The following is a 23,367-nucleotide window of genomic DNA, read 5'->3' as shown; positions in this document are numbered from 1 at the left end:
AAGGAAACTGGCAGGGAATTAGCATAGGGAGGACATCTGATCAAGGTCAGCAAGCAAGGCAACAGCTACTCAAGGAATGGGGGTCAGGGCCCAACAAACATACTCATTGGAGCTCAAGTAGAGCTCATCCATTTCTCTGTCACTGGGCAATCCCTGTGTCTTTCTTAGGGTCCTCTTTACTAGGTAGACTCCCTGGAGTTGTGAATTGCAGTCTGGTTATCCTTTGCTTTACATCTAGTATCCACTTATGAATAAGTACATACCATGTTTGTCTTTCTGAGCCTGGGTTACCTCAGTCAGGATGATTTTTTCTAGTTCCATCTATTTGCCTGCAAACCTCATGATGTCATTGTTTTTCCTCTGCTGAGTAGTACTCCACTGTGTATATGTACCACATTTTATTTATCCATTCTTCAGTTGAAGGACACCTAGGTTGTTTCCAGGTTCTGGATATTACAAATAATGCTGCTATGAACATAGCTGAGCATGTGTCCTTGTGGTATGATTGAGCATTCCTTGGGTATATGCCCAAGAGTGATATAGCTGGGTCTTGAGGGAGGTTGATGTCCTATTTTCTAAGAAAGCACCACACTGATTTCCAAAGTGTCTGTACAAGTTTTCATTCCCACCAACAGTGGAGGAGTGTTCCCCTTGCTCCACATCCTTTCCAACATAAGCTGTCTTCAGTGTTTTTGATCTTAGCCATTCTGACGGGTGTAAGATGATATCGCAGATTCATTTTGATTTGCATTTCCCTGATGATTAAGTATGATGAGCAATTTCTTAAATGTCTTGCAGCCATTTGAGTTTCTTTTGAGAATTCTCTGTTTAGCTCTATAGCCTATTTTTTAATTGGACTGGTTTTTTTGTTTGTTTTGGAGAGATGTGGAAGACTTTGGCATTTTGGGCTAGAAAAACAGTTGAGTGTTGTAAGCAAAGCATAATGGACCATCCTAGTAGAATCTTGGAAGACAGAAGTGCTTAAAGCAACATGGACTATGGAGGCCCAGCTGGAGAGGTTTCACACATGATTAATATTAGCAACTAGGCTAGAGACTGTTCTTGTGATATTTGGCTCAAACTGTGGCTGCTTTCTGCCCCTGTCCTAAGTATTTGTCTGAGGCTAACTTGAAAAGTAATGAACTAATTCTTTTGTGGAAAAATATTTAAAGACAGCTTAATATAGACTCTGAGGTGTGGTTATTAGTCATCATTTTCATGAGGGTACACAAAATAAAAAATGTACAGTCTAATGTATAAAAGAGCACCAGGAAATATAATATTGGAGCCAAGGCTTGTGCTGAAAGGGATAAAGAGATTAAAGGGAGGCCTGATACTCACTTAAATAAAGGTGGGGTCCCCTCAGAGCAAGAGCCCACTCGGCTAAGCTTCCAGTCTGCAAAAGGAAAAGGCCTAAGAAATTTTCTGTTTCTAAAAAGCAACAATTCAAGTTGCTGCAAAAGTGATCCAAGGGGCCAGGGGTCACTCCAAGTTGGTAGCTAAACTTGGCAGTGTCATCCACGTGGCTTAAGGATGCACTAGTAAAGGGGTTATGGATTCTTCTTCCATAGTTATAGAAAACCACTGAGGTCAGGTGTGTATCAGGGTTGTCTCCACATAGGGCCTGTAAAGCTATTATGTGAACCTGTGAAAGTGAAACCTGGATTGCATTGGAGATGCCAAAAGGTTACAAGTGCCAAAGCCAGGGATATCTGTTAAGAAGTCCTATCCACCAGGTGGACCTAGCCCAAGAGACAAATGCATCTTGTAGGCAAGAAAGCTGAACAGCAGAGCCATATAAGCTACTTGGCATTAGAGATGTAGCTAAAGGAATTGGAGTTTGACCTGTTGGGTTTTGATCTTGCTTTGTTGCAGTATTTCCTCACTATGTCCTATTTTAGACCCTTTGTAATGCTGATGTATATTCTTTGCCATTATATGTTGGAAATATGGAATGGGCTTTTTATTTTATAGTAGATTACAATAGAGAGATTGTATTGAGTTTCAGAAAAGACTTTGATCTTTGGACTCTTAAACAGTGTTGAGACTGAAAAACTATAAGGACTTTTGAAGTTGGACTAAATGCATTTTGTATTAGGATATGGCCACACTTATGGGAACCAGGGAGTGGAATGTAGTCATTTGAATGCAAATGTTCCCCATAAGCTCATATGTTTAAATATTTGATCCTTAGTTGGTGGAACTTTTAGAGAAGGATTAGGAGGTATGTTCTTATTGAAGGAGGTGTGTAATAGGGACAGCTTTGATGTTTCCAAAGACTCATGCCATTCCTCATGCCATTCCTAGTGTCCCTCCTCTCTGTCTCTGTCTCTGACTCTCTCTCCTCTTTCTCTCTGCCTCCTACCTGCAAATTAAGATTTGAGCTTAGCAACAGAAAAGTAAATAAGACAAAGACCAAATTTATAAATGAGCACAGGAGAAGCACAGACTAAAGGCCTAGAAAACATAATCAATGAAACTATAGCAGCAAACTCCCCTTATCTAGAAAAAGAAATGTCAACCTAGAAATGAGCCATTTGGAACATCAGCAAGAAAGGACCAGAAAAGAACTGTATATCCATGCTGTGGATATCACTCTGTATGCTGTGAATGTGTTGTTCTGATTGGTTAATAAATAAAGTGCTGATTGGCCAGTAGCCAGGCAGGAAGTATAGGCAGGACAAAGAGAGAGGAGAATTCTGGGAACAGGAAGGCTGAGTCAGGAGTCACCAGCCAGACACAGAGGAAGCAAGATGTGAAGGCAGAACTGGGAAAAGGTACCAAGCCATGTGGCTAAACATAAATAAGAATTATGGGTTAATTTAAGTGTAAGATCTAGCTAGCAAGAAGCCTGAGGCATTAGGCCAATCAGTTTTAATTAATATAAGCATCTGTGTGTTTATTTGGGTCTGAGCAGCTGTGGGCCCAGGCAGGACTGGAGAAAACTCCAGCTATACACACACACACACACACACACACACACACACACACACACACACACCACATTATCTAAAACAAGGAAAGAATATGAAAATTTGCTAGAAAGAACAAATCACATACAAGGCAAAACCATCAGAACAACAGCAGATTTAGAAACAGAAGGAGGACAGGGAATAATACATTTTAAACTCTATAAAACAGCAATTTCCAACCCAGATTACTACATACTATTCAATAATAACTCCAAATGTTAATGACCTCAAGTCTCTAATTAAAAATGACAGATTAGTAGATTAAATTAAAAACAAGACCCACGTATTTATTGCCTGCAAGAAATATATCTCATGGAAAAAAAGGATGGAAATTGGCATTCCAAGTAAATAGAACTAAAAAAAAGAGGAAAGTGTAGCTATACTAATATTTGGCAAATTATACTTCAAATCAAAGTTTCACAATGATTATGGGGACAGTCTGTCATGAGGATATATAAATTCTAAATATATATGGACATTAACATATGTATTGCTCACGCTACCACCCGTTCACCATGTCTGAGTGAGGGGGTTAGGATTAAAAACAGAGACAAGACAGCAGGTCATTCGTCTCAGTAGAATGCCGAATGCCATTTATTGAAGGAGGGAAGAGGCCTTAAATACAGGCTTACAGCACAGTGAGACAACCCCGGAGGGCAGAAGTTTGCTACAGATGTTTTACATTCTTTCATCCTAGCTGTTTACACCAATATGCATGATACACAAACAAGGAACCTCACATAAGCTGTTTTAGGAGGAAGGAAACTGGCAGGGAATTAGCATAGGGAGGACATCTGATCAAGGTCAGCAAGCAAGGCAACAGCTACTCAAGGAATGGGGGTCAGGGCCCAACAAACATACTCATTGGGGCATTCAATTTCATAAAAAGAATGAAACAACAGCAATAATAAAAATCTACTGGATGCAATGGCACAGAGTAACATCATCACAATTGGAGTGGATGCTTTCAGTACTCCATTGGTACTGGCCTTCTGGCCACAATGCTGGGGGTTCACATCTCAGTCTTCCTAGCAAGAATGGAGAGGACAATAATGCCTAGGGTTGCTTTGGGGATGGAAACAGTCTTGGTAATATTAACATGGAAAAAGTAACACAATTATAGAGCAGTAAATCATGAGAGGTTAAGTATATGGTCCTTAAAGCATCCTTATTCTTCTAGCTGGGAAAAAGAATAATTATTAATTGCCCAAAGAAAGGAAATAGTTCTGTTTCTTCTATAAAAGACAAAATAGAAAAGGAGATAAGCAGATAAGATAACTCACAGTACACTGAAACAATAATCAAAATTTTCAGGTAAAATATGGTAGTATGTTGACTCTATAGCTTAGACATGATTTAGAGAGAGAAGAGCACGCTGTTCACAGTTGATATAATTGTGGGACTGGCAGCATACCCTAACTTTTGTGCAAACTTTGCAGATTTGGGCACATGGTTAATGCATTATCTTGGGACTATATTAATTTGCTCGTGATATGTGGTTTATACTATAGTCGAAGTGTTTTCCTACACTCTAGGCGTTTTCTAGCCTAATCTGGGGAACTGCAATATATTTGTGTCACTAGACGGCAATATGTAACTTTGCAAGTGGATGTCTCCCATCACTAAATATATTCAATCAAACCTTAGTTATCCAACTTTCCCTACCCACCCACGAAGGTGGATAACAGTTGCCAACAGAAAAGATATTTGCATTTAAAGCACATTCCAAAATTGTACATTAGAGTCTGGGGAAAATACAGGAAATCCGATTCCATTACACATATTCTAGCCATTGCATATTTTATATCAAAAATAAATAAAACAAGATAGTTATCTAAAGTCAATAACACTAAACAAATTGTAACACTTAAAATGCTGTTTCAAAAGAAAAAAATGAAAGACTTGGCTATTAAAGACTTTTCAGTAACTGTTAAAAAAAATAACACTATAATCAGAAATAACACATCAAAGAGCCAGGCAGTGGTTGAACATGCCTTTATCCTGGCACTTGGGAGGCAGAAGGCAGGTAGATCTCTGAGTTTGAGGCCAGCCTGGTCTATAGAGCTAGTTCCAGGCCAGCCAGGGATACACAGAGAAATCTTACCTCGAAAAACCTAAAAAGAAAAGGAAAAATACAGCTAAAGTTGTTAGTGGTGTGTGTGTGTGTGTGTGTGTGTGTGTGTGTGTGTGTGTGTGTGTGTGTGTGTGTGTGTGTAAGTCAGTCCCTTGCTATGTAACCCATACAAGCAGCAAATCTGTAGTGCTCTTGACTCAGATTCCTGAGTGCTAAGATGCCTGGCTTCAAAGTAGTCTGTACTGTCCTAAGAAAACTTGAAATCCACATCACTAATGACTGTCCTTACTCATTATTTTATTCCAGCTCCTTTATCTCTATTAGTACTTTGGTTGGATCACATGGAATTTCCAATATCTGACTATTTTGCCTGATAAAATCAGAATTCTGTATACACCAACTATACTAGTAACTTTTACAGGTTTCCCTTGGCTCATACTGCAGAGGGGTTTCCACTGGTTCACACTGAAGTGGGGTTTCCCCTCGTTCACACTGAAGCAGGGTTTCCTCTGGCTCACACTGAAGTTAAAATCCATCATGGTAGCAGGATCATGAATCAGAGCGGGGCGGGGCGGGGTGGGGGTCTAGAGCTCAAAGTCATCTTGAGTAAGTTAGTCATCTTGAGTAAGTTCCAGGCAAAGCAGTTCATGCTGGTTTCCTGGTCCTCTTTCTGAACACAGCATAGCATGTTTTGGGAGTGACTGATTCTCCACAGCCCTTACCATCTAGGTTCTATGAAAATGGAGATTCATAGTCTGCCTCCCTAGGAAGCAGGAACAACTGGTACCATGGGGACAGGCTCAAACCCTTGGAGAGAATGGCTTCTGAGAAGACTTCCCACTTGTCACGTCTCAGATACATAAAATAAATAAAAATTGACCACCCCCCTAGAGAGATCAACATTTCCCAGGTTCGCAATGAATTTTTGTTCTTCAACAAAACCTCTGTAATATTTAATCGATTCTCCACATAAGAAAACAGAATATAAAACAATAATATTGGATTTGATTATAAAGATGAGTTATTCTGCTTTTCAATGGTCCACCAAATTCCTTCTTAAAATATGTTAATTTTAGGGAGAAAATGCTCTTTTTGCCTTTTTCTTATTCAAACAAAGGAGGAATTTCCTTTTTTATTTTTTTTTTTTATACATTTGGCTCTTTTAAAATAATTTTAGTTCCATCAGGGCAATGTATCCTCTATCACATCCACCTACTTATCAATGAGGCTAAGTGACTTCATCCAACAGCAGTAAATACTTAGCAGTATCCCAAAGAGCAGAAGATAGGAGATGAGGAAAACCAATAGGAAGCCACGATGAACAGCTTTTCTTCAGGATAACCACACAGATACTGCTCTTTCGAGTAACATTATAGCACATCCAAAACAATACTAAGTTGTTTTAAACCAAGGGCAATAAGAGAACTATTCAATTTCCAACTAATTAAAAACCATTCTATAAGTTTCATTATGACCCAGACTAACTTCAGAAATATACCATAACCATTTTTTAAACGTAACATCGGTAGCATTGATAATAGATCTTTCTCTCAAAGGGAAGAGCAAATCGGAGCCCTTTCAATCTGTTCTCTGAGTAGGTAAATAGCAAGGCATACTCACAGTTCACAATGTCACCTCGAAGTTCCAGAATCTGAGGAGCTGGCATGGTGAGGACAACAAGGTCAAACTGCTCAGGGGAGCCTGTCTCCTTGGAGACTTCCCACTTGTTATTTCTCAGGTTGATCTGGGTCACACGCTGTTTGAAGAAGACTTCTGCACCTGCTCCAAAGGCAAAATCAGGTGCTTGTTCCCAGAGCTTTCCACATGAATGAGGAGGAAATGAAAAGTCAAACTAGACCCATTCAGGTTAATGGATCACTCCTTAACCTTCTCTTCTGAAGTCAAATCTTTCTTAGCCTTCTACTTCAATAGCAATTCCCCCCTCCACCACTTGTTCCCCTCCCTGGGCCTCCAGTCGATGTTTGCTATGAAGGAAACAATCATGCAACACTACTACAGTGACTACTACTACTTCTTCTAAACCTATGTCTACTACATCATGACTAACTTTCATTAAGAATTTGTTAGCTCCCTCGAAATCAACTGAGCGAAGCTCAAATGAACTCACAGAACCTGAAGTAGCATGCACAGGGCCTGCACAGGTCTTCACCAAGTCTCTGCATATATATTATGGCTTTCAAATTAATGGTTTTTCTTTAATGGAACTCCTGAGTATGTAAATCAGGATTACATTGTATGAGAAAAGAATCTATTTTCAATAAAAGGGAAAAATATTTATTAGCTGCCTTAGCTACTTTTTCATTGCTGCAAAGAGACACCATGACAAGGCTACTTATAAAGAAAGCATTTAATGAGGGGGAGTCTTGCTTATAGTTTCAGGGAGTGAGTCTGCCTATCATGGTGGGAAGCACGGCAGCAAGCAGGCAGGTATGGTAGCTGAGAGCTTACATGTTGAGACAACAACCAAGAGGCAGAGGGAGAAGACTAGCTGGGAAGGGTGTGAGCTTTTGACACTTCAAAGCCCAGTTCCAGTGAACCACCTCCTCCAACAAGGCCACAACCCCTCCAACAAGGCCATAACCCCATCAACAAGGCCACAGCCCCTCCAACAAGGCCATACATCCAAATCCTACTCAAGCAGTCCCACTAACTAGGGACTAAGTATTTAAACACAGGTATCTATATGAGGGCCACCACACTAGTCAAACATTTGTTACATATTATACTAATTTATTTGTTACATATTATACCAATTTATTTCACAAATAAAGAATAGATACCAATCTGTTAAGTCATGACTTAAAACACATACAGGTGACGAGCAAGCTTGTCACCTTTGCAGACTCTATGAATACACATCAGTCAGTAAATGTATTAGCAATTAATTCTCACTAGTAATACCTAGCAATATACCCTTAAACAATCTTAAAATATGTCTGTAGGGGAGATTAAGTCCTCATTAAGGATCAGAACTAAGAGAATCACTGACTACTTTGTCATCCTACATTGTTCTGTTCAAACATGAAGGGGGGGGGGGTTACTAAGGTGCCTGGAGCCTTTCTGAGGTCTCTGCTTTGGGAAGGTACAAATAATTTTCACTTTTAACCCATACCTATTATGGTGATATTTTATTTGTACTGAAATGTGATTTTATTTGTATGTTAATAAAGTTGCCTGGGGGTCAGAGGCGGGCGGCGTTGGTGTATGCCTTTAATCCCAGCACTTGGGAGGCAGAGCTAGGCAGATCTCTGTGTGTTCAAGGATACAGCCAGCATGGAGACACACACCTTTAATCTCAATACCAACCATAGAAGACCTGGAGGTCTGTATAGATGGGCAGTGATGAGGAGGTCATGTGGTTGGGTTTACAACCAATGAGAGGGCAGAATAGAAAGTCAATAAAAAGGACAAACACACAGGATGTAGGTCTCTTGTGGAGAGGTAGGATAGCATCGGCAGTGAAGGGTAAGGTTTTTAATCTCAGCTTTTAGCTATTGCTCTGACCTCTTGGCTTTCATCTCTGAATTGGCTCTGTGTTTCTTAATTAACAAGACAGTTACATCTACAACCCATCATTTCTTTATCAGAACAAAGCAACTCTATTTAACTCTTTGACTTATTTGGAATGTCTTGCTCTACTTACCTTACTCCACGGTCTCTTTCAGACCCCAATTCAAACAAATAATTCTATTTTGTTTACATTGTCCTCTATAAATAATCCTTTAAAAAGAGAACTGTTATTGTTGGCTCTGTGTGTGTGTATGTATGTGTGTGTGTGTGTGTGTATGTGAGTGTATTTGTGTGTATGTATATATGTGAGTTGTGTGTTTATGTGTGTGAGGGTGTGTGTATGAGTGTATGTGTGTGAAGATGTGTGTGTGTGTGTGTGTGTGTTTGTGTGTATGTGTTTGTGTGAGTATTTAAAGGGATTAAAATCCACTAGCCTATAAAGTTCTCTGTGCTTGAGCTGAAGTTCTTGGACATAAATTCCAATGGCTCAAGGTGTTCTGTAAGTTGACCATCAGAAGTGTTGTAAGTGCTGACCCGAGCCAAGCAGCACTAGGAACACATGTGCACATTGCCCCAAGCAAGTCACAAAAACTAAATTCCAAGTATTAGGCCCAGAAACCTTTGTTTTTATAAGGTCCTTTATTTAGCAGGGTAAGTAAAGTATGATGCATGAAAAAATGCAAAGTCACTGCAGTAGTTGGGCAGACCTAAAGCTAATATGACTCCTGAAATATCCACCCCATAATTAGTATTTACAAAGAAGAGAGGAAAATTGTCTTTCTTGCTGCTAGGATCAAAGTTTCCAGGACGGAGTAATTTCCTTGTAGAAATAATTAATAACTTTCCTAAGACATGACACATTAAAATTATAAATACTCTGGAGAATAACATACATTTTCTCAACAGGCACTCTGAGCTTAGGAAATTTGATCATTCATAAACTGCACACAGAAAATCTTCAATGGCTTCCTACCACACTTAAGATAAAGTGTAAAATCTTCTAACACCATTTACAAAGCACTTACACCTGAACCAAGTTTAATCTTGTACTTCATCTTGCCACGTCCTCGCTCATTCAAACTACTCCCCAGTCATAGTTAACTTCTAATTTATTGAATGAACTTTGCTGTGTCTACTTCATGACTGCTCCAATTCCTGCTCTGTAGAACTCTAAACCCTTGCTTCTTGCCCTTGCCTCTTGCCCTAGTTCACCCTTGTTGACTTTAAAGTATCGGTGAAATGTCAATTCTCCTGTTGACACTTTTCCTGACATTTTTTTCAGCTCACCATTCCAAAATCTATGTCACATTTGGTATTTTTACTAAATATTTGTTCACAGTGCTTACATCCTCTTTAGCATTTACTATACATCTTTTATTAAATGAACAGTTTAATGTCTCCCTACCCCACTACTGCACTCTACGTTAACAGACAGGAACTGTCTTATTGTTCCGTTTCTCCACGTTGCACTTTTTCTATTCAGTCAGGAGAGGGCAACAACACCCAAGAAATGGTTCAACCCCAGTCCAAGTTGGCAAACTAATGAGTTTAACTGAGATTACTTACAGGCAGCTACACTAACCACTTAAACATCGTCAGGGAAGAGTGGAACTCGTGCACCTCCTGAGCTGAGAGGTGCCTTGTGAAGCCTTTACCACCAGTTTAATGAAGAAGTATTACTGGGAACAGCCTTGTGAGGGTCTTGGACCAGTAATCATAACTTGCTAAGATTTGAAAGACTGAACAGCCAAGTGATGCCCAGAGGACAGAATTCCACAACATCCAGTGCATGCTACTTAAAGAGAATTTTTAATTTTGCACATAGCTATATAGATAAAGACTACTCAGTTTTAAACATTTTATAAAAGCAAATGTGTTCCTACTATATAGTTTTTCATTCCATCCCAATTTCTTCCAGTGTGTGTGTGTGTGTGTGTGTGTGTGTGTGTGTGTGTGCGCGCGCGCACACACATGCATAGATACCTAGCTATGCTCAAGCATGTGGAAGTTAGATGAGGAATCGATGTTCCCTACCTAATTTTTTTAGGAAAGTTCTCACTGAACATGAAGCTGGCCACTTCAGCTAGGCTGGCTAGCTATCAAATTCCTGAGATCTTCTTGTCTCTGCCCTGTCAGTGCTTGGGGGCACAGGCTCTTGTTGCCACATCCAGCTTTTATGTGGGTTCTGGAGATTCAAATAAGTTTAAACTTAGGCCATCTTGCTTTCCCAGCAAGCCTCTTACCCACTAAGCAATCTCCTGTTGCTAGAGTTTTCCTGCCTGGCCCACAGTCAGGACAAATCTCTCTCACCCGCCAGTCCCAAGCCGTTCAAACCCGATCAAGTAAACACAGAGACTTATATTGGTTACAAACTGTATGGCCGTGGCAGGCTTCTTGCTAACTGTTCTTACAGCTTAAATTAATCCATTTCTATTAATCTATACCTTGCCACATGGCTTGTGGCTTACCGGTACTTTACATCTTCCTTGTCCTGATGGCGGCTGGCAGTGTCTCCCCCACCCAGCTTCTTGTCCTCTCCATTTTCCTCTCTGTTAGTCCCGCCTATACTTCCTGCCTGGCCACTGCCAATCAGTGATTTATTCATTGACCAATCAGCAACACATTTGACATACAGACCATCCCACAGCACCTCCCCTTTTCTTTTCTTAAAAAGGAAGGTTTTAACCTTTACACATCTCCAAAGTCAGCTTGGTATATTTGGGAATTTGGGCGTAGCTTCTCTTACTACTTCCTGCTGGAGGGGGGCGCTGTATCTTATGGGGAAACAAAGAAAATTTTAGGATCATGGAGTAGTCCGTGAGGCTGTATCATCTGAGCCAGTTGACTTGAAACGGTTCTGGATGTTGGATCATCTGGGCCATGGTGTCATCGGAGACCTTTCAGGGGGTCTTGGCTGGTCAAACCTGATGTGTCTTAATCTGGAACAGATCCATAGCCTCTGACTTTCTGTGGAAACAAAAGCAGAATCTCCTTTCCAAAGCAACATATCTTTATATCCAAATTTTGAAGTCAAGGTACCTTTAAAATATACATTTTGGCATAACTCAACAGCTTTTACAATCAAATGTTTTTCTTTAGTTACGAATATCAAAGAGAACATAATCCAGATTCTCTGTGTGGTAGCCATCTTTACGTGGCTTATTTTTTTATATTAGCTTGAGCCTATTGCTTTAAACTGTAGCCTTCTAAGCCTGAAACGGCGCTGGTGCTGTGGCTGCTGGCTCCGCCCACTTCAGCTTCTCAAAATGGTGGTGATACATTTTCTGCCAGCTCTGGGAGCCATCAACTCTCAGAAATAGTGGGTCTATGTTTCTATCAAAGCAGCGTATAGCCCAGAAACCTCTTTTGTTTTGTACTAGCAAAGGCTAAATCCACAATGTAGCTTAATGTGCCACTTGCAGAGGCCTCATTCTCGCCATACTGCAGGTCTAGCGCGCATGCCAGCAACCCGCCAGTAGCTCAAACCGGCAGCTGCCGCTCATTTGAGAGAGACAATTAGGAAGCTGTTTTTAGCTCCGTTTTAGAATCTTTTTTCTCAGGTTTTAGGTGGAAACTCTTGCCACCACGTTGGACGCCATTTGTTGTTAAAGTTTTTCTGCCTGGCCCACAGTCAGGGCAAATCTCTCTCACCCGCCAGTCCCAAGCCGCTCAAACCCGATCAAGTAAACACAGAGACTTATTTTGGTTACAAACTGTATGGCCGTGGCAGGCTTCTTGCCAACTGTTCTTACAGCTTAAATTAATCCATTTCTATTAATCTATACCTTGCCACGTGGCTTGTGGCTTACCGGTACTTTACATCTTCCTTGTCCTGATGGCGGCCGGCAGTGTCTCCCCCACCCAGCTTCTTGTCCTCTCCATTTTCCTCTCTGTTAGTCCCGCCTATACTTCCTGCCTGGCCACTGCCAATCAGTGATTTATTCATTGACCAATCAGCAACACATTTGACATACAGACCATCCCACAGCAATCTCCCTATCCATTTTCCTCCATTTTAGGTAGGAAAATCCAAGCAAATTTTTCTTGTCTCATTTCCCATGGATTCGTTTTAGTAAGCAGCACCTGGAAATGCTGAGATGAGACCTGAAGACATAGGAAAGTGCTCTAAATGTACTGATTGAAGATTGAAGACAAAGGAGGATTCACTTATGGTTTGCGTGCTACTTTATAGTATTCCTTGAAAGAACACTGCACTGGATAAATGTCATGATTACTTAGCAGGGAGAACTGTGGTAGAGAACTACACAGATTCACTTCCCTCACGTCAATTTTGGAAAAAAGTAAACAAATGAAAAGCGAAGACAATAAAAAGTATTATTATCCAAAGCCTCCAGAACTGATAGCATCTGCAAATTAAACAATCTTTTTAAAATAAATGAATCCTGTTTACTTTGACAAGTTATACTGCATATAGTGACCAACATCCTTTTGAAGGTACATGAAAAAATAAAGGAAAAATTAATGCAGTAATATTCCCTCCTGTTGACAGGACAAAACAAATAAAAGCTTCCCCCACACACTTTCATCCTCTCATAGCTGTTGAAAATTGATACCAATATATTATCCCCAAGATACCCAAATTCACCAATGCTCAAGTCACTTACATAAAATATTTGTAGGTAACTAACACGTCTTCCAATACACTTTAAAATATCTCTAGATTACTCACAATACCTAGAACAATATGAATGATAGGCCAATAGATTTTTATAATGTGTTGTTAGAGAATTATGGAATGAAAAAAGCGTACAAATTCAGTACACAAAAAACAACTATACATATCACTGCGCATGGATTAAAAAATGAGGTGAACCATATCCTAATGACAGACTAAGGGTCCGTGAGTCAGTGAATGTGCCTACACATCACTTCGCTCTCATGGAGCATACGATAAGTTGTGCAGCAACTTCATGTTTGTTTTTTAGAAATTTCTGGAATTGTTTTTCAGATTTTGGTTTATTTGGTTGTTTATTGAGACAGGATCTCACACTACAGCCCTTCCTTGCCTGGACTCACTATGTGGCCCATATTGTCCTTGAACTTGTAGTGATCCTGCATCTGCCTCCAAAGTGCTAAGAAAACATACGTGCCACCATGCCTAGCCGTTTTTCAATGTTTCTGAACTACAGTTGGTTTTGGGCATAGAATATCTGAATGGGGGAGGGGGAGCAAAATATACTCCACTGGTTCTGTTTCTCTGAAGAACTCAACTACACTTTCATAGTCTGAATCTTGAATGGAGAAATGGCCTAACCCAGAACTGTATTTTTTAAGTGTCCTGTTGTATATTCAATCTCATCGGCCTTTCTCATGTTCAGATTCTTGAGCCTTTCATTAAGTAATGTTTGACAAAGAAGACAAAAATTGTAATAATTCTACAAATAGCTGTGAAACTACAAATTTTTAGCTTACACCTTTCTACAGTAATCTTGAATGGAGTACTCAGCCAGATTACAAATATTCCAATATATATAGCTTGCTCTATAATAGAAAAAATAATTTATCACCCAAGAAAACCTCTATTTGTTCTTTTTATAAAATATCAACTTTCATAGCATTCATAAAACGCATATGGAAAAAATGAAAATCCTAATAGAATATGGTCCACTTATGAATAAGACATTCAAAGAAAAACTGCAAAGAGCTGGTTAACAAAGCAAAAGAGGTATAAATTTACTCAAAAGTTAGGAAATAAAAAAACAAAACTACAAAAATATGCTTTTAATCTATGATGCCAGTAAAAATTTAAAATTTCCATAACACTAAGGTGTGAGGAACATTCTCATTTTCTGCCGATGAGATGGTCTTTAAGAGTAACACAGCCTGTTAGAATTCAATCCTACAACCACATCAAGGTGAGAGATGGGAAACTGTTTGTATACTTAAAAGTCAAGACAGCTCCCATTCCTCAAAATATAAATATACACAAGAAAGTTGAATAAATGATTATACACACATACTATACTATTTTGGACATACATTAAAGAAAACAAAGCAAATTAAATTTGTTGGTGTGAAAAATAGGCCAAAGATATGAAACAAAAGAGGATACCGAATAGCTTATATAAAATAATCCACTTTGTTCATATTATAAGGAAACGAATATAAACAGATTAGTAGTAAATAGAGACAGCAATACAGCTCAATAGGAAAATAAACATTTGTTAAAAAAAAATCACACCCTGCAACTGATTCCAGGCTTACTTTGGAGGAAGGAAAGGCTAATTTCAAAGGAGAAGACAAGAGTATAACTATTTTTATAACCATCTATACGATACTAACATTGAATGCACAACTTTTATCTTAAAAGGCATTGAAAATCCAAGTCCCACCTGATTCTTTCAAGTAGTGCTTAATAATTGAAGAAATTCCTTGAGGGGCCACAAAGTTGCAATCTCCTTCTTTCACATTCATTCCTTCAATAGGAGAGGTCAGAGGTTCCAAAATCCCACGAGCTAACAGCTCCTCATAAAATCTGAAATAATTGCATGGAAATGTACAGTTTGATTAGCTCTGTAATCACTGTCTTGTCTTCTAAAAAAAATCAAATCACGCTATAAATCCTCACACGACCAACTCAATGTACACTGTGTTAAACAAAACTTGTAATTCAGGTGAAGAACAAAAAACCCTTCAAGAGTCTGTAAATTGTCTACTGACATAATTTCTATTTCAAGTCCAATTTTCTATATAAAAGTGGAGTCAAGAAAAGCACATGGAAAAGTATTATATGCCCCAATCTAAACATGCTTAGAAATACTGACTTTCATTACTATCTGCCATCTTCAACACTAACAATTACTAAAATGTATTGAGCTTCTTTTTGTTCTTGTTGTTCCATATATAATCTTATAAATCTTCACAAGGATCATAAGAACATTTATTTCACTGTCATAAGAGACTAAGTTTTAAAATGTGTTAAGTAAGACTCCGGAGTAGTGACTAACTTACTCTTGATGCTTTTTGGCATAATGAGGCGTGCAGGTGATGTACTGAGCTCCCAAGTCAGCTGTGCATCGGGGATTATGAGGACTTTTGGCAGTAATCATTCTTCCCCCTTAAAATAATTCATGAACAATTGTCAGTGCATTGAATGAACCTTTTGAAATTATACAAATCATCCTAGATAGTCTGGTGGCTTCATTGTCTCTGTCCAAATACATTAAAAATATTATTACTCTAAACCGGGTGGTGGTGGCATATACCTTTAATCCTAGCACTTGGGAGGCAGAGCCAGGCGGATCTCTGTGAGTTCGAGGCCAGCCTGGGCGACAGAGTGGGTTCCAGGACAGGAACCAAAACTACACAGAGAAACCCTGTCTCGAATATATATATATTCTAAGCTGAAGTCTTTATCATTGCTTATTGTCCTGGGCCTTAGGTCATTGTAATTTTTATTTGAATAAATAAAGGACTCGAGAATCATGCACCTCGGCCTCACAGTGTTACTAGTACATACTGTGTGAACCTGAACAACGAAATGGATGGAATGCCGGAATGACTAAGGAAGGCTGTTCAGTCAGGACATTCAGTCTAGACATTCGGAAAAATCTTGGTCAAGGGGAGGCTTGGAAATCTGCAGACGCCAGAGAAAGCTGCAAAGGCACAGAGCAGCCTAGCCCACAGGAACCCGGTGGGCCCAGGGTGGAGGGTGGCCGGCCTCCCCGGGCCGCGCTCCCCGGCCACGCGCGCGTGCACCCCGCCTGCCGGCGGCCGCAGCCTCGGGTCACGTGACGGCGCGCGCTCCGAGAGCCCGCGGGCGGGCGGGCGGGCCAGCGAGCGAGCCGCGGCGGCGGGGTGGCCGGCCTGCAGCTCCGCGGAGGCCTTCCCGCCGACTCACCTGCGTGCCCAGCCTGGTCCCACAGGGCGAGGTACAGGGGACCCGCGATGGCCTTCCTCAGCAGCGCGGCGCACAGGCTTCCGGTCAGCCCGGCGCCCACCACCAGCACCCGGGGCATGGCGGCCGGCTCTCGGCTGGCCCGGCGGCGGCGGAGGCGGCGGCGGCGGAGGCTCCGAGTGGCGCCGTCTCCCGCGGCCGGCCACCGTGTCCCCGCGAGGCTCAGGACCGTGCCCTGGGCGGGCCGCCTGCGCCTGAGAGGGCGGGGAACCCCGCAGCGGTGACCCGGACCCAGACAGCCCGCCCCAGCCCGGCCTGCGCCGAGGAGCTCGCCCGGTGAGTCCCCAATCCCATCGGCCCCCCGGAGAAAAATCTGGAAGGTCGGCCTGGGCCTCGGGAGGAGGCGGAAACAGCGGCGATGCCACAGCTGGATTTCTTCTGGAGTCTTAAGAGGCTGCTTCTGGTGACAGAAAAGGATTTGGAAATCAGGAAGATGTTTTTGTGACTGTAGTTCCTAGACGACAGATGATGTATCCTTCCACAAATTATGTGTCTTTCCTGACATCTCCATCTATGAAATGTGGGAAACAATGCTTCCTTTTCAGAGTTGTGAAGAATACAGGTACTTGGTTCACCAGAAAATTTTACCACGTCCACAAATGCTAACATCTGTGTCCGAATAGGTTCCCTGTGCACCAGGGGATATAATGGGAAGTGGATTCTGCCACCACCACTCACTGTCCTACCTTCAACTTTGTTCTAGAAGTTCTCAGTGAAACAAAAAGGAATGAAAAATAGGAACCATTTAAAATAAATTGTTACCTGAAAAATGCTGTGGAACCTTGGCAGTAGTAAATAGCAAAAAACATTTAAAAATCAAGTTTTGCTTAATGTCTACGTGATGACAAATGTTTCCATGTATCAAATTTTTAGTTGATCAGTTTTTTTTTAATCAAAGAAAAGAACTTCAAGAAAATATGGGTGAACCCAGCTACCCTAAGAAGGCATCTAAGGATAGCAGTAAAAGAACAGAAAAAGGATTGAATGCATAATGATTTGCAACTGTTTTTTTTAACAAAGTAGAAATAATAAATTTTTATGTGTGAAAATGAATTTTTTATAAAATCTTAAAAGACACGACAAAGCCAAAAAGTATGTATATCAAATAGAATTCTAAAAATTAAAAAAAAACCCACAAAATTCAATAAAGATATCTTTAACTGTTCTACATTAAAAAATAAGGAGTGGATCCGGGGGAGACGGAAGGTGGTGTGGACCTGGGAGGGGTGGAGGGATGGGAAACTGCGATAGGGAATGTAATGTATGAGAGAAGAATAAATAAATATATTTTAAAAATGTAAGTGTAAAAAGACTTAACGGTGGCCAGCAAATGTCCAAGAATCAGGATAAGACTTAATATAACTACCCTCATTTTGTGTCTGTCTCCTTTACTCTCGTTCTTTCCTCGGGCATCTTAGACTCCAGGAAAGTCTAATGGACGGACATCAGTAATGAGAGTGGAAACTGCAACCTCAGCAGTGGTTTTCTTACGGAGTTAAGAGCCACCTTACCAATCCTGAGATACTGGTCAGTCAGACACAGGTTGTCCAAAACAGATTAGCTGCGTGTTTATGCTCCCTACCTCAATTTCTGTGCCTTCCTTCCCCCATGTAATCTGGGAACTCCTGTTGGAAGGTCTGCAGAGGGGCTGAGAACTTAACCTCTGTCTTCCACCTTAATTGATTAAAATCCTTCCCTGCTTTCTCAGCATACATTGTTTGCTGTCTTGAAGTGAGTGACTGGACCTAACTTACTGATACATTTCAACTGCAGACCTCTATTAGGACTCTGGTAATAAAAAGATATTCCATGTTAGGAATTCTTGTTTAAAATACTAAATGCCTACATTTGTTAAGGTTAAAGCAAAAAATACTGACAAACCACTCAAGTGTAATGGATATCTTTTCAGGAATACAGTTTTGCAATATGTAAGAATCCGTTGTTTCATTGTGTTTCACATGTATTCCCTTTGTTTTGTAACAAATTGAAGGATCTGACAATCCTGCGGTATAACTGAGCAAGTTTGTGTGGTATCATTTTATCAGCATCTCAGATAATCATTATGCTCAACAGTATTTAATTTTTTTAAGATTTAATTATTTTGTATACAGTGTTCTGCCTGCATGTTGCCTTCATATCCGAAGAAGGCACAAGATCTCATTCATTATAGATGGTTGTGAGCCATCATGTAGTTGCTGGGAATTGAATTCAGGACCTCTAGAAGAGCAGTCCGTGCTCTTAACCACTGAGCCATCTCTCTGACCCCAATAAAGTATTTTTAAAGGCATGTGTAGACGAATTTGCTAAAGAGTCTTATTAAATAAAAATCCAGAGCCAAATATAGGGGTGAAAACCTGAGAGATCAGAGGAATAGGAAAAGCCACAAGCCAACCTCACCTCACCGGCACCTCAGCTTCTAAAGAGACCTACTTCCTGTATACTCACACCTATATGCCTTGCTGTTCTGCCACCTGATTTGCTGTCTCTGTCCAGCTACATTCCTTCCTCTACCTGCCCAGCTCTGTCACTTCCTGTCTGTCTGTACAGACCTCCATGGTTAACTAGTGTTGTAATTTAAGGCATGTGCTACCACACCTGGCTCTGTTTCCAGTGTGGCCTTGAACTCACAGAGATCCAGACAGATCCCTGCCTCCCAAATGATAGGATTAAAGGCATGTGCTACCATTGCCTGACTTCTATGTTTAATATAGTGGTTGGCTTTTTCCTCTGATCCTCAGATAAACTTTATTGGGGGATGCAGTATATTGGGAGACATAATACATCACCCCGGGCATATGCATTTTTGGCATGCTATTGTATACTTCATAGATTTTACTTTAGTGTAATATAGTATTAAGAGAACGTTTCATAAGTCAAAAATTTACATCACTTACTTTATCGTTGCATTTGTTTTATTGCAGAAATCTGGTACCTAACCTGTAATATCTCTGAGATAGGCCTACCTCAAAAGTCTTAAAACTGTCAAGCTAGATATTTCTACTGGAGGAAAGAATACACAGGTATAGCTTAAGCTTTATAAATGTATTTAATGCAATGCCTCTAGAAATACTGAAGTATACAATAAATAGATGATTGGTTAGATATGACTGTCCATATATCTGTATTAAAGACACACACAAAAAAATGTATGAAAAACTACTTCTCACATAATACTGATTAACCAGGCTACAAAATAGTGTAATCCCATACTTTTATAGATGCACACACATATACAATATTAGAGAAATACAAGAGAAGACATAATTTCAAATATATTGTGGAGAAAATATATTAGCCATTTATTTCTTAGCTATAAGTAAGGTAAAGCTAGCATGTTTGAAAGAATGAAATGATAAGTTACTGCATTCAGATTGATTATAGTCCAAGATAATTCTCTGAAATTAAAAGTGTAAATCATTGTTCTGGCCAGCAGGATCTTCAGCGGAGACCCTAGAAGGGGGAATGGCGAATGAAAGGGACAAGAGACACAGAGAATTGACAGCAAGACAGCATTCTGATCAAGCTGCAAAATTTTATTTTTCTCAGGCAGGTTTTATAGTAATCAGACCAGGAAACACTCTTTGGGAAGAGATCAGAGGACTGTTGAGTTGCTAAGCAACCCAACCACAAAACATTATTACTAATGGTCAGTGTAGCAGAAAGTTAAGGAAATGTTAAGTTATTTTCTAATAACTCAGGACTTGTCATGTCAAAAGTTTCTGATTAGTGGCTCAATACTGGACAGCAGAAACTTAACTCAGGCAGGCAATATGACATGGCTCTTACAATTGTCCCCGGCAAATCATGTGATATTTAGTCATACAATGCTAATGTCTCAAAATTGGCTAATAGTAAGGTGTGTTTGAGGCTGTGGATTCTGATTGTTGTCTGTGAAGACTGGTCTACATGGTAAATACACTTAAGTTAAAGGAAGTTTGTCCAGGGCTATAAATCATGGCAATAGTAAACCTCAAATGGGTTTCACCTTTCATCCTTGGAGCCTGCTTCTCTGAACTTGACCATCTTTCTTGCTCAATTTCTGTTAATAGTCAAATCATCTCAGACTATTAGGCCTGAAACTTCACAGTCACCTTCCAGGACTACTGTTTTCTCATCCATGGCATTGATTTATCATCAGGTCTTTCTGACAATTTCTCCATTGTCTTTTGTATCTGATTTCATGGAATATTAGAACAGAAAAGGTATCCAAATTACATTTCTGTCAAGGAGGTATTAAATTGCCTGGGAGCTCTTTTCACCTTATTCTTATGAACTAGACATTCCAAATTTTAAAAAGCAATTGTCTCAGTGTTTATTACTTGAATTCAAGCAATCATTAATTCTTACCTGAATTAGTACAGTCATTCTCTAATTGGTTTTCTTGCTCCCAGTCTCTATTTGGAACCTACCTTGTAGAACAATCATTATTGGTTCCACAAACTTCCACAGCTCTGGGTGGCAGATAGAGTTAAAGTCTTCTCTGATTACATTAGCCTAAAAAGTATTCAACGGTATTTCTACAATACATCTTTACATTTTGCTTTATTGTCTTCATATTTCCCATGGTTTAGTTAATGAAATTTCTGTTTCATGAACTCACACCCACGTTTTCCACAATCCACAGCAATGGAAGACCTTTGTTTATGCTGTTTTTGTTATATTTTAACTTCCGTTTAAATCTGACATTAATCTCCCACTTTTTTCTTTTAATTTTTCTGTGTATGGTAAAACAGTGTGCTCTTGTAAGTGATTTGTTCAGAATTAGAATTTGGTACAGCCACAGAATAGAGGTAACTTAATGATTTGTGAATTCTCATCACTTTTTACCTCCAGAGTGCATTATAATCTTAGTTGAGAGCTACTGGAATAAGGTAATGGGCCCATAGTTGACTGCTTGCATTAATTTATCTTTCTAGAGAGGTGGGAATGATGCTATAACCTAAAGAAGACTTTAGTTGCAAAACAATTTGAAACATATTCCTGTTCTAATATATTTACTCTTCCTAGTTACCTTTATTTTGTTTGATTACTGATCTGTGCAAGGTTGTCATCTTTTGTTTATTAAAGTCCTGCTTAAAAGCCAACTGAAAAAGGTCATCTCTAACATCTAAGCCTAAAATAGCCAGCCAGTGACTTCATATATTAGTAACCCATTTTAATGTCTTTTTATCACTTAATCATTTGGAGAAGTCATCTTGTGTTGTACATGTTTGTTTATTCATTGTCTTTCTCCTAAAAAAAAAAAAATCACCAAAATGGGTAGAAATATTGCCATTATAGTATCCCTGGAAATGAGAATCAAAGAATTCTCAGACACTGAAGTTCACTTTTCAGGGAAGATATACATGATTTTTGAAGATAATATATAAATCAGTTGAATGATTTAGAACTGTCCTTTCCCATAGAATGTGTTTAATTGTATAACATGACTGTAAAAATACACAAATGCCATTTAGCAAAGAACACACGTCATAGGGTGTTTGTTGTACATCTCTCTGACCTTATTTAACTGTACTATTGATTACTTGATTTCACTATATTATTAGTAAGTCAAATGATCATTGATGGCACAAGTGGCATAAAATAAAGATGTGTCCCATGTAAATGATAAAACTAATACTTTAAATTTTTTCAACATGCTGTCTATGAAATAAATTTAATAGACAATTGGGTTAGACTCTTTAGTTTTAATCTATATCTAGAAAACAACTTTTCAGAATAAGGGGAGAATATTCAGGATTTCAGTTATCCTTAAATTCATTATGATTGAAGCTAAGTTATGGTAAATTTATTATAATGCACAGAAATAGACAGCTGATGGCCAACAACATTTATATTGGCCAGATCAATACTATGCTTGGTAGTATTGGGCTCCAAATTTTAAAATTATACAGAAACTGGTGGTATTTCAAGTGAAAAACTGATAAAGAAGATAGAGATTTCCAGCCTAGAGAAATTTATATTAATATATGTGGAAAAATAGGGGAAATTGTGTATTTTCAATATACTAAAATTAAGTGACAAAACAAAATGTAGATAATGGATCTAACCAAAGAATATATTGAAATAATGATTAAAAGCATCTAAAAATAGACGTTCTTTGGAAGTAGCTGTTCCATTGGGAATTCTTTAAAGAGAAACTGGATTTGCACGTAGTGGGGATAGTACAAGGACTGAAGCACTTGGTTGGAGAAGAATGCTCAAATAAAGGCATGTGTAGGTAAATGAAGGTTTTCTAAAACGCTGCCAGCCAGAGTTTTAAGGAAATCAAAGTACTTTATTAGTCATTTGTAAGATGTTTATGGTCAACAGAATTTCTTTTCCTAGTTTCCCCTTCAGAGTAGCTTTAAATTAGCTTGTTAATTATTTACTTTTAGTTGTTAATTGTTTCATTCTTTCTTGGTTTAAGGGGTTTTTGGTTAAATATCTGATATTATTTGGTATATTTGACTTTTAAGTGTTTTCTACTTACAAATTCTAATATTTTTATTATGTTGCAGTTTTGATATTGTCACTATGATGGAGAGATCTTCTCCCAGTCACATTTATTTGTGGTTCTAATTAGACGTATTCTAATTAAACGTCTATTCTGTTAGACGTATATTTCTTTTTTATATTTGGGGAGGTTTGCCATAATTTCAACAAATAGATTTTCCATGTTTGAGTAAATGTCTCCTCCACTTCAAGATTCTAACTTTACATAGCTTTTAAATTCCAGCTTATATTTTTGTGAGCAGTTCTCATTCTTCGCATTTAGCATTACAAACCACCTCGTTTCTTTGCTTGGTATATATCTCTCATCTTTCTCCTTCCTCCTGTTCTGTTCTGTTCTGTTCTGTTCTGTTCTGTTCTCTTCTCTCTCTCTCTCTCTC

The 23,367-nt window shown here is 39.2% G+C and overlaps 1 protein-coding gene across 6 annotated transcripts in view; it reads right to left on the bottom strand.

Annotated features, from left to right (window-relative positions):
* Rnls (renalase, FAD dependent amine oxidase) overlaps positions 1-23,336 on the bottom strand; it is a 315,387-nt gene extending 292,051 nt beyond the window's left edge. For 4 of the 6 annotated variants that reach the window (XM_052761356.1, XM_052761357.1, XM_052761358.1 and 1 more), the window contains exons 1-4: positions 16,439-23,336; positions 15,550-15,655; positions 14,931-15,073; positions 6,667-6,825 (exon numbers count right to left, since the gene is read on the bottom strand). In XM_052761356.1, the coding sequence (XP_052617316.1) occupies positions 6,667-6,825; positions 14,931-15,073; positions 15,550-15,655; positions 16,439-16,556 (526 nt within the window). In that variant the 5' untranslated portion in view covers positions 16,557-23,336. Of the gene's footprint in view, positions 1-6,666; positions 6,826-14,930; positions 15,074-15,549; positions 15,656-16,057; positions 16,278-16,438 lie in introns of those variants that run through there. The other 2 variants (XM_052761355.1, XM_052761360.1) reach the window with 2 other exon arrangements.
* Positions 23,337-23,367: the final 31 nt, after the last annotated feature.

The sequence above is a fragment of the Peromyscus californicus genome, unplaced genomic scaffold, assembly GCF_007827085.1.
Source record: "Peromyscus californicus insignis strain IS unplaced genomic scaffold, ASM782708v3 Scaffold_4__1_contigs__length_199733344, whole genome shotgun sequence".
Taxonomy (NCBI): Eukaryota; Metazoa; Chordata; class Mammalia; order Rodentia; family Cricetidae; genus Peromyscus; species Peromyscus californicus.
Note: the sequence above shows the minus strand (reverse complement) of the source record. Positions and strands in the feature narration are given on the sequence as shown.